Genomic DNA, 12,530 nt, shown 5'->3' with positions numbered 1-12,530 from the left:
TGGGGGTTTCACAGGCCCTTAACATGTTAGACCCATCTGAAGCACACACACACACACACACACACACACACACACGCACTGCTGCATGGGGACAAGCATTGAAACACGCATGCACACCAAGTTGACCTTTTCTGATTAGATGACCTACCTATTTAGTTATGTACAATACTGACTGACATGACTACTGCATGCGCCACAATGCCTTTGTGTTAGTAAATGTGTAACTGTGCTTGTAAGGTGGATGACATCTGTAGGGGGTCATGACTAGGTTGGCAATGGGTGAGTTAGGGTGGAACAGGCATAAAAATGGTATACCCATCGCATACACACAAGCAAGACAGCCAAGGGGGATAGGCATACAGAAACACATACACTCACACAGTTGGCAAGTGTCGCATTAGAACCCCTACCTATCTACTTGTATGAACTATACTGCTACGTACATATTGCATGCACCACAGACATTATATGCCAGGGACATAATTCACAACCTCTTACACCAATTAATCTTGGGAATGCCTTCATGGATGGTGGGATAAACCACACATAATAGTGACTATTCTCACATATTGCTCTTACAAACCTGGACATGTGATAGGGTAACAGACTTTGCATCAGCATGATGTTTCAGATGGGTATGACGATGAAGCTTACGTGTCTGTAACTACGGCAACTGCCACGTATTTGCCAATGATTTCTCATACAACCCCATTGTTAGGAGACACTGACCACATATATGTTGCAAGCATCTGGATATTCTGCATACATCTGCACAGATGACTGGTATGGCCTGTAGAGTTTAACATGGTGCTTGTAAGGTGGATGACATCAACAGGCTCTTTAAATTAATGCCATGGGGTGGGGATCAACACGCCTTAAAATGGTATAACCAACACAGACAACAGCCACAGGAGATATGCTTCACACACAAACACACATATACAGTAGTGTAGTTGGCTGTATTGAGATTCAAACCCCTACCTATCTACTTGTATGTACTGTAGTGCTGTCCACTTATCACATGCGCCACGGAGCTTACATGCCTTTAAAGTGTCCAACAGTGAATCTAAGGTTGATGACATGAACAGGCCCTGTAAAGTAATGCAGTGGGGGGGCAGGGTGGAACAGGCCTATAAATGGTATAACCAACACATACAGACAGACACAGGTGTTATGGTTCTCTCTCTCTCTCTCTCACACACACACACACACACACACACACACACACACACACACACACACACACACACACACACTATCATAGTTGCCAGTATTGAGATTAGAACCCATACCTATCTAGTTACATGTACTGTATGCTACGTAGTTATCACATGCGCTGTGGAGCTTATAGGGATGAAGAGTGTCTGAAGGTGAATGACATCAGCAGGCCTTGTAAAGTAGGGCAATGGGGAAGTGTACTGGGTGGAACATGCCTCGAAATGGTATAACCAACACATACACAGGGATGTGTACTATAGTGCTATGCAGTTATAGCATGTGCTACGGAGCTTATAGGGCTGAAGAGTGTCTGAAGGTATTTCTAAGGTGAATGACAGCAGGCCTTGTAAAGTAGGGCAATGGGAAGTGTACTGGGTGAAACAGGCCTCAAAATGGTATAACCAACACCCACACACACAAACACACACACAGTTGCCAGTGCTGAGATTAGAACCCCTACCTACCTAGTTATTTGTAGTATTGTGCTACATAGTTATCACACGCATCACAGAATCTTATTGGCCTGATGGGTGTCCAAAGATACTTCCAAGGTAAAGGACATCAGCAGACCTAGTAAAGTAGGGCAGTGGGAAGTGTATTTTGGGAGGGAAAGGCCTCAAAATACTTTAACCTACAAACACACACAAACATACACACACTCACACACACAATTGCCAGTGCTGAGATTAGACCCCCTATTTATCTAGTTATTTGTACTATAGTACTGCGCATTTATTGCATGTACCACAGAGCTTATAGGGCTGAAGAGTGTCCAGATGTACTTCTAAGATGAGTGACATCAATAGCCCTTGTAAAGTAGGGCAATGGGAAGTGCACTGGGTGGGAAAGGCCTCAAAAAACTTTAACCTATAAACACAGACACACTCACACAATTGCCAGTGCTGAGATTAGAACCACTACCGATCTAATTATATGTACTATAGTGCTACACAGTTATCGCACACACCACAGAGCTTATAGGGCTGACAAGTGTCCAAAGGTTCTTTTAAGGTGAATAACATCAGCAGGCCTCGTAAAGTAGGGCAGTGGGAAGTGTACTTAGTAGGAAAGGCCTCAAAATACTTTAACCTACAAACACACACACACACACACACACACACACACACACACACACACACACACACAAAATTGCCAGTGCTGAGATTAGAACCCCTGCCTTTCTAGTTATTTGTATTATAGTGCTACATAGCGATCACACATACCATGGAGCTTATAGGGCTGACGAGTGTCCAAAGGTACTCCTAAGGTGAGTGACATCAACAGGCCTTGTGAAGTAGGGCAATGGGAAGTGTGTCTTGGGTGGGAAAGGCCTCAAAATACTTTAACCTACAAACACACGCACATAAAGGCGGGTGATGTCAGATTACAACCACTACCTCACTACTATTACACAATGGAGCTCACTTTCATACTGGCACGTGTCACTAGTTATAACTGGTGTGCAATGGTCTGCAGCAGGACATCGCTCTATGCCTTTCAGGGTCTCTCTCTCTCTCTGTCTGTCTGTCTCCCCCTTTGTATGATTGATAAATTTGTACATGTTGTCTATATATATATATATATATATATATATATATGTGTGTGTGTGTGTGTATATATATCACACTCAACAGATGCAGATATATCACATATGGGCCACCTACAGATAGCTAAGGATGATGTATGTATGGATCCTATATGATGGAGGTGGGGAGACACAGTTAAGCGGTACATAGCTGTCTGTATGCAAAGACATATATGCATAATACAGTTGTATAGTTTGGTGTGGGTTTAGACGTGGGCTGTAATTCTCTAAGTGTAAGAGCATGCCCAGTATGACCTTCTATAGTAAGAGTGGGAGTCCATTCCAATGATAGCTGTACCCCAGTCCAGGGTTTTGTGTGCTACAACCATACCTCTTAATATCTTAGTGCAAGAAATCTGGACAAAGCTTGTTAAAATGGGGGGACAATGGGCCACACATAGGGACATATTTTAAATATTGCTCTTATAAACTTAGTTGCTAGAGTAATAGTGTTTGTTTTAGCATACATTTTCTGAAGGATATGAAGTATGAAACGGAAATGCATGTCATTATTTACTGACATAAATCCTCAGATCATCCCAGTGATTTACCAGAAAAATACAAATTTTATGAGGAACAGACCAAAACTATGAGCATAAAATCTGGGCAGTTGAGAGGTATGGCTACAGCCGATTGGCTGATGAAGCTGTGTAAACAGTCCAGCACCTCAGTGATATACTGGCTGGTGATCTCCTGGTTGTGTGGTATCCTTATTAACTGGAAGTCATATCCTAGTGTGGGTACAGAGTGCATTGGACTGAGCAGAGTTTTCCATATTATGTGTGGTATATTCTATGTAGTGCTGTGATTTCCTGTTATGTCAGTAGCAGAGAAGTATAGAGTAATGTGGTGAACCGCTGACAAACATTTGTTTATAGGTTCATAGGAGGCTACTAGGCTATAGGCCTGAGGCCCTTATAACCCTAGTAGCAAGGGTGTAGTCCATGTTTAGACATGTCAGCACCCTGAGCCCCTGTCCAGCAGGGACACAGGTGGAATCCCAGGAGTGTATTTTCTGTTTCCCATCCAGTTATCCAGGGTGCACTTCAAAAGGCTTATCGAGGTACACTGCTTGACGTGGATTGGGAGTATATTCCGCAGATGGGGGAGTCTGTGGGACACATATCTGTCACGCCAACACATCCTATTGATATCATAGACCAGGTTGATGCTGCGCCTACAGGTTCTTTGAGTGGAACTTGACTTCCGGATATGCGGCAGTCCCATTAAGGCAGGGTCTGGATTGCTTTGTAAGCCAGACAGACGTCAACTGTGAGGATTCTGTATGAAACTGAGTAGAAGGACAGTGCTTTTAGCCAGTCTGTGTAGGGTAGGTGTTTGAGGCCGTGGATTCTCCAGGTGAGGAACCTCTGTGGTCTCTCCAGGTGCTGCATGTGCTTTGTGAGGTACATGCCAAAGGGGCGATGTACTCACTAATTGCCCTTATAAGGGTAGAATACATGGATCTTATGACCTCTTTGTCCCTGGAATGAGATACACTTACTTATGAGGTGGGCCATGTAGAAAGCTTTCCATACAATAGTAGCCACATGCGGTCGCAAGTCAGGTTGCTATCAACATGGGTGACCAAATCCCTCACTGCTTGATCAGCCAAGGCCACTGTTTTTGACCTGCACCTCAGAAGTATATTCCATATAACCAAGGCCCCAGGACTGCTGCTCGTTAGGAGTGTACTGCTTGAGTTGGCTACCCATTTTATGATTAGGTGGGTTCTGTCAGTGAGCCAGTTTGCTACCCATCTGGTAACATATGGATTGATGCCTGGTTGACAGAGTTTATCTACTATAGCCTAGTGAGGAATAGTGTAGAAGGCTTTGGCCAAGTCATGTTGGCTGGTGCGCACCGTCTTTCCCTCGTCCATGGCTTTGGTGGCTGTCTCAAAGAAGTGTAGCAGATTTAACAGACATATATCCCTTGAAAAGGCCAAACTGTGTGTGTTCATGTATTTGGAGTTTGCCAATGTCCCTGTTACTGACGTCCATGATAATCCATTGCATGGCCTTGCAGATCAGGGTAGTTAGGCTACTGTGTCTGTAATTTCCTGGATCAGTGGACACTCCACCTTTGTGTAAAGGGATGACAGTGGCTGTCCTCAACTCGGCTGGGACAAAGCCGGTACTCAGGCTTTGGTTGACTAGGGTGCCTAATGGTGCTGCAAGTTCATGCCTGGGTTCATGTAGGATGCAGCTTGGGATGTTGTCAGGTCCTGTGGAGGCTGTCTTTTTTGCCTTTGAGAGGGCAGTGATGACTTCTTCCCTAGAGATAAGGGGTGGGGGAAGGTACTGGGGATGTCCTGATTTACTGATGGGGGCAGAGGGCAGAAGTTTCCACTGAATCTGTCATTCAGTAGATTGACTATATCTACAGAATTTGTGTATGTGGTGTCCTTGACCACCAGTTCTGAACAGATCTGGGAGCTTCCTTTGAGACTGCGGACATATATGAAGAAGGCCTTATGATTGTCTCTAGTAGATGTGGGAAATTTGGACTCAAAGTTTATTTTAGAGGATTTCACTGGTGCTCTTATTTGCTTGTTCAGGCTAAGGAGAGATTGCTACCAATTGGGCACCTGCTCCTTCTTCTTCCCGGACAACATTTTTTTCCTTTTGTTATATAGTTTCTTTATTGCAGATTTCCACCAGACAGGTTTACTCTTCCTTGCGGAGGACGGTGTTGTCCTGTTAGGTATTCCTGATTCCATGCATCTATATAAATGCTTGTATAGTACTTTGGTGTACATTTGGATGTTGGTGTCTTTTCCTACAGTGGGGGAGGGAGCTGTGCAGCTTGTTCATACCATCCCTCAGGTAGTTGTAGTCAGCTTTGGAGAATTTTTCTTTTTACCATATCTAGAAGGGGTAAGGGGAGATGGTGATATCGAAACTGACCGCTCTTTTTGTCAGATCTTGCCAGAGAGGATGATACAGTAGGGGTGCTGCAGTGGTTAATCATGTTGGTTACCACCAAGTCCAAGATATGTATCACATCTTGTGGGGTTATCAAGTAGCTGTTCCAAGGCATTTGCATTGATAAAATGGGGGAATCTCTGTGCATTTCTGTTCTGACGAGTAGTTTTTCCAGTCTGTGTTTGGGTAATTCACGTCAGCCAGGATCAGGGTAAAGGGTTGAATCTTGATCGATTTGTAGAGGTCCAGATAGGTGGAGTGGACATCTGAGTCAAATATGTGGGCCTGTTGCTATGTATAATTTGAACAGGGGTCTAGTCAATGGTTAACTGCACCTGGAGTGTCCCGTGTGCATCAGACTGTCTGACCAGGCTGGAGGTGTGTGTCTGTTTAATATATATATTTATACTCCACCTCCTTTGGCTTTGCGATAGGATGAGTGACCAGGTAAGGATGGGTTGCTCTCTGCAGCTTTGACCCAGGTTTCTGTGACTGCACACATCAGCATCTTCCAGGGTTAAGCATGCTTGCAATGAGTGCAGTTTCATGTTTAGGCACCTAGCATTTAGCGGCATGACCTTTAATTTCCATTTTGTTGAGAGTTTTTTGTTGGTAGTATTGACCCCATGATTTTCCCTAAAAAAGGCACTATAGCGGAGGCAAGGGCCTTAGCCAGAAGCCTGAAAGCCAAGTGAGACAGATGCAGGCCATCTCTAACAAAGCAGCGTGGTCTGTTGATCATATGTTCACAGGCTGTGAGGCACTGGATCCCCCTGGGATGACAACAGAAAGTAAGCCAATTGTTAATGTCAGTCATTTTCTGTTTGTATTGAGTCATCATTCTGGGTGATGGTAGAATGCTCCTTAAGCCTAGGGACATACCTGTATGGGACACATATTCAGCAAACTCAATCATGTCTGTCTTTCTATAGTCCAGGGAGGTACGTCTGAAGTCGTTCACACTGACATGGACTAGGACAGAGTCATAACAGTACCTGTTGTAGAGAGACTTGAGTGCATGTGTGATATGGTGGATTCTGGCACCTGACAAACAAGTAACCGTGACTTTCTCCTTATCCAGCCTGGTGAGAGGCACATCTGTGCATCTCACAATGGAGTGCTGTATGAGTAATATGTTGGGTCTATGGTAAGGCCTTAGTGGTTGCGAGACACTGATGTATGGACTATGCATGGTCTGTGGTGTGGAGATTTGTGGAGTTCTCATGTGTTTTTGCCTCTGAGGTGTCCTTTATTTTGGTTTGTTTTTGTTGAGAATTTCCACATATGTGGGTGTGTGTTGTGGGTGATGTTTACTTATTCCATACAATGCAGGAAACCTATGTTACTGCACAATTTGTTCTGATGTGTACATTCTCTATTTGGCTGGCCAGTGGTTTCCCTTCTCCTTATATGTGTCTCTTTGTCCTTCTGTAGTCCAGTGCACATTCTCTATTTGTCTGGCCAGTGGTTCCCCTTCTCCTTATATGTGTCTCTTTGTCCTTCCATAGTCCAGTCACAGGCTTTGTCCACAGTTGCTGCTGCTGTTATTTATTTGTATTTCTGGTGTGAGCGGGGTAGATGCCGTAACATCACATACAGGGTTATGTGTACCTGTTTAGCAGGTTGTCCATCATTGCACCCCTACATCTGCTGTGGTTCTCAGAAGGTTTGTGTTGCTATGTTATTATAAGGCTACGTGTTGGCCGTAGCTGTCAAACTGTCACAGACTGATATCTGGACAGGCCCATATATGACAGTCAGACACAGGCCTACACATGGGGACAGGGTGTCAATATTGCTGTGCCAAACGTAGACAGTTGAGAGACTGGTTTGGTATTATCTTGCTTTTTCTTATGGATATGACGTCTGCTTCTCCACTGTCTGCCATTGATGTTTTCACATCAACCTTTATTGTTTTGCAAATAGTCTGGCAAGCAAATGCAATATTATGACAAGCAGAACAGATATACAAGCCATACTTGTAGTCCTTCTGTGACAGCCTGGCATTCCAGGGGTATGGATGGTGGCCAGTGACTTGTTATCAGTACTGACACAGTAAGGTGGCAGCCATTTATAACCTGACAGTACACTGACTTTCAAGAGCCTGCTGTCCTACTAGGCACTGTGTATGTTACTCTGAGCTGAGTACTGTGCATATGTATGGCCTCATGTCCCTGAATTGTCCAGCTTTCTTGCAGTAACGGATATATACTTATGGACATTGTGTACAACTCCTACCATAGGTGTAGTTGACATGCAAAATAGTTGGCACAGAAAGCCTTGAAACATGGACATTGTCAGCCACAGTACTGTACCTAGACCACTAAGCCACAACAGCCAGGAGTAAGTCCTGCCTACTTCATGACAGTATTAACGACGCATATGCATAGCTCATTGACCCCTGTATGTTGTGAACATGCAACAAGTTATCAAGTTGATTGGGACAGCCCTGGAAATGTGTGCTCTGCTGCTATTACCCTACAAACATAAATGTTACTGCATTTCTATGGAAACATGGGTGTGTTGGGGGAGGGGGGCATACCTCTCAATTGTACACATTTGCACAGACTGTCCAGATGTTTGCTTTACATTTTGGTTCCATTTAGCATAGTATTGTGCTTGACTTGGAGAATACTGGCATATTACTAAAGACCGAAGGTTAGAAAGTAATGACAGACATTTGAGTTTCAGACTTCTTACCCTTTAGAGACTTAATGCAACTGCAAGACCTGCTGTGATAACACTGTGTAAGTTTGTAAGAGGAATATTTCATCATTGTCCCTATTTGTGGGCCTTTGCCACACATTTCTGTATGGCTTTGTACAGCTGACTTGCTAGGAGAGGCTGAGAGGTGTGTATGGGACTCCAACATTGACATCCATACATGTGACCTACGATCCCCCAGTTTGTTAGTCCCCCGCATATACTGCAGTGAGTTTTGTCACCTAGGGGACTACTGCATATTCTGGGGAAGCCAGTATTTGGCAGACATTTCCTGTTGTCTCACATAGCTGTCAGTTGTCTGCTGCTATCCCGGTAGGCCACCCCATTCCCTTGCATACATGCAGCAATACCATAGATATGATACCACAACATACTACTCCATTCATTTATTGTTAAGAAGAGTGACTTACCTTGTGCCTGAGGCAGTTGTGAGTACAGTGCTTCAGGGCTAACTCTGTTGGATGCACTCAGTACACCGCCTGTACATGATAAGGTACAGGTAGTGTGATGTGTGTGGCATCCTTTTTACTGTGTGTGCGAGTCGGAGAGAGGTGTCAGTGTATGTTCTGTACGTTGCCTCTTTGCCAAGGCCAGGGCATACTGGGCATGCCTATGTCTGCCTACAGGGACAGGCTTAGGAGGTTCCTCCTCCGAGTCCCCCCTGTGCTTGTGGGGACCTTGGCAGTGTGGGGGTCTGTAAGCCCCTTCCCTGTGATGTTCCTGCCGCAGCTGTTTCCACAGGATCATATTGTGTAACACGGTACATACTATGAATATGTGTGCACATGTGGCTATAGAGTACTGCAGGGCTCCACCAGATATGTCAAGGCAGCGGAACTGTGACTTGAGCAGCCCAAACGCATGCTCTACAATGTTCCTAGTTTGTGCATGTGCCTCATTATGGTGTTCTTCTGTGTGTGTGTGTGTGTGTGTGTGTGTGTGTGTGTGTGTGTGTGTGTGTGTGTGTGCACATGCATTTCTGATGGGTGTCATCTACAGTTTCAGTGCGTAGCCAGTATCCTCCACTAGATAGCCATATGGGATGTCTCCCCTGGCAAATGCCTGGTACAGCTGGAGACATGCCAGATGTGGGAGTCATGATAACTGCTAGGGCTGTCAGCACACACATTGATGATAATGCCCTGGGCATTGCACACAACCTGGCAGTTGATGGAGTGATACCACTTGCTGTTGACGTAGACTCTACCCTCTTCATTGAGTGGTGCTTTGATATGGACATGAGTGCAGTCTATGGCACCCAGTACCTCTGGGTAGTGTGCTTCATGGTAGAAGAAACTCATATTGCTGGTCCTCTCCTCAGGGGTGCTGGGTAAATAAATGTGCTCACTGGCATGTCTTAGCATGACATCCAGGAACTGGTGGAGTACCCTGGATGTGGATGCCTGTGAGACCCCCATGATGTCCCCAGTAGGTCTTTGGAAAGTACCGGTAGCTAGTATTCTTAACGCTGCACATACCATTGTTTCCACTGGGATGGGTTCCCCTCTGTTGGCTCTGGGTCTGAGATGAGGCCGGCAGAGCTCAGTGAGTTGCTGTAGTATGTCCCTGTCCACCCTGTAGCACGCTGCTTTCTCCAGCTTATGTAGCCCCTGAAAGGTTACCCTGGGTTTGAACACTATTTTCCTCCTCAGTCATGGACAGTTGTAGCATCATCCTCATCACTGCCCTCAGTCTGTAGCATGTAGAGATGTAGCAAAGCAGCAGCAGCGTCAGTTACAATTCCCAAGTGTGTGCTCCAGTGGTGCAGAGTATGTGGGAAAAATCAGATTGAAAGGTGTTTGCATACCTTATACTGGTGTGCTGCAGATGCAGCTTGTGTGATTGGCTAACTATGAATACATTCCACCTGCCAGCTACATTACTTAGGGGTTTGAATGGGCTAGTGAGAGTGCCAAAGGGATTATTAGTCATTTATAGTTGATTGCCTTTTGTAAAGGTGTTTCCGTTTTTTTTTTAATTCCTGTATTTTTAAGCCGCGCTCCATGCTGCACAAATGTAAACACTTATAAGCAGATCTAACCCTACCTTGTACACGAGCACACTTAGCTTTTCTTAAACCAGCTAAGCACAACTGAGCAGCCTCAGACACACCCCTTTGCTTAGCAGTGTTTAGCTGAGTGCAGACAGAAGCCACTGAGCTCCAGTGTGCTTACACAAAACATGACACACACCCTTTTCATGTCAGCTGCCTCTTCTGCCTACACTACCACATTATAGCCTTTACACGGTTAGGTACCTGCGTACACGGTGTCCCATTTTGCTATTCAATAAACTTAGCTCATTTACATATACCTAATTGAGTATACCCTAATTACACCACTACACCAGAGCCTATGTCCTTAGCAACCACTGTTACCTGCCATTGTTATGAGTCTGCATGCTGGCCAATATAATGTAAAATTTAATTTTACCATTCAGATCACCATTTTACTATTTTTATTTTATTTTTTGCAAGATCGCATGTTTGCGTGCCACTGTGCTCCTCTTAAACAGCTCATATCTGCCAAAAAAAGGTTTAATTTTACCCATTTTGCAGCACTTTTCCATGCCAATGGCCATAGTTTTGGCCATTAGCATGCCTAATGCACATAATACATGCTTTACTTTTAGTTGTCACGGCCCCATTTTTATTTTTGCAATCCGGTACATGGTTACAAACCGCATACATTTTTGCTGCAGACACTGTGCCTACACAGATGCCTGTCTGCTTCCTGGATCACAAATTCACCTCATTTGCATGTTTTTCACCAGCAAATGAGGTGATTTGCATTATGCGATCACCTCTGTGGCCAAACAATGCTGGGAGGCTCGTGCACCCCTCCAGCCTTGTTTCCTGGATCGCTCATCCTCCAGACTTCATGTTCTGGCTGCGCTACTATGCTTACACAGAGATTAGCTCCATGTAAGCTTTATTGAATTACCCCAAATGTCTTACATGTTGTGCATATATTTTCATTGCAGCACAGAGGCTGTTTAGGAGTACCATAGATTTGTTGTCAGGAAAGCATTAAAGGATTTTATAAATTAATTATGGAAAGTGATGGCTCACAGTAACTCTTTTTTGAGGAGGAGGGGCATGATGCACAGAGAACAGGATATCCTCGTAATATATTTCCAGCAGACAGAAAAAGTAAGTCTAAGTGATGTGATCATTGAAATATTGACTGATATCAGTAACAGCATGATGTGTTTAACTATTTGTGTCCACAGTTAAAGCTTAAATGCTTAGTATGGTATCAGTGGAAAATAGCTGCATTACTTAGTATTTCTTCATGCAAGTGTTAGAATTCACGCTCAGCAGCACACCTTACAGTAGTGTTGAACTTCTCAGGAGAGAGAGCAATTGATGCTTTCCCTGAGGATGATGATTAGTTTTAAATAGTATAAATACAGAAATGTTTGGTACTCTGGTCGTGCATACAGACAATAATTTTTGTTAAAATAAAACTGTAAATGATGTTACCTTGAAGTTCTAATAAGTATGTAAAAATGTCTTTATCAAATGTCCATCTGTTTTTTCCTTTTCACATGTTTAAGCATAACCAAAGTTCATAATTTTTTTACATTTTCATTTATTTCTAGGTTTCTCCAGCTTGGCCAGATCAGGGACAAATTGAGTTTCAGAATGTCGTCTTGGTTTATCGCCCTGGATTACCAAATGCTTTAGATGGGTTGAATTTTACTATCTGCCCTGGAGAGAAGGTGGGCATTGTTGGTAGGACAGGATCTGGGAAGTCCACCATATTCCTTGCATTATTTCGTATGGTAGAGCTCACTGAAGGCCAGATCCTTGTTGACAGAATGAACATACGAAATATCAGCTTAAAGGACCTCAGGTGAGAACTGCCTTATAAACTGAAAGCGAATATTAATGGAACTGTTAATTTTAGCTGGAGAAATGAGCAGCCGTATGGAATTGCAGTATCATTTACTGATTACTCCTTATGTAAGCTTCCTTGTAGAACAATTTATGCTAAGTAAGTAAAGTTAAGTGTTCACATCTCATTAGGTAAGAGCTGTCTTCTATGAATTGTTGTACATTATTCTCCAGGTAC

General features: G+C 44.0%; 1 protein-coding gene across 1 annotated transcript in view; it reads left to right on the top strand.

Moving 5' to 3' along the window:
• The window catches only part of ABCC10 (ATP binding cassette subfamily C member 10), a 1,243,619-nt gene that overhangs the window by 1,067,456 nt on the left and 163,633 nt on the right, over window positions 1–12,530 (top strand). The window contains exon 19 of the mRNA XM_044061090.1: window positions 12,058–12,311. Within this exon, the coding sequence (XP_043917025.1) occupies window positions 12,058–12,311 (254 nt within the window). The remainder of the gene's footprint in view (window positions 1–12,057; window positions 12,312–12,530) is intronic.

This window comes from Protopterus annectens, chromosome 1.part0 (genome assembly GCF_019279795.1).
Source record: "Protopterus annectens isolate FY-2018-M chromosome 1.part0, PAN1.0, whole genome shotgun sequence".
Lineage (NCBI taxonomy): Eukaryota > Metazoa > Chordata > Ceratodontiformes > Protopteridae > Protopterus > Protopterus annectens.
Note: the sequence above shows the minus strand (reverse complement) of the source record. Positions and strands in the feature narration are given on the sequence as shown.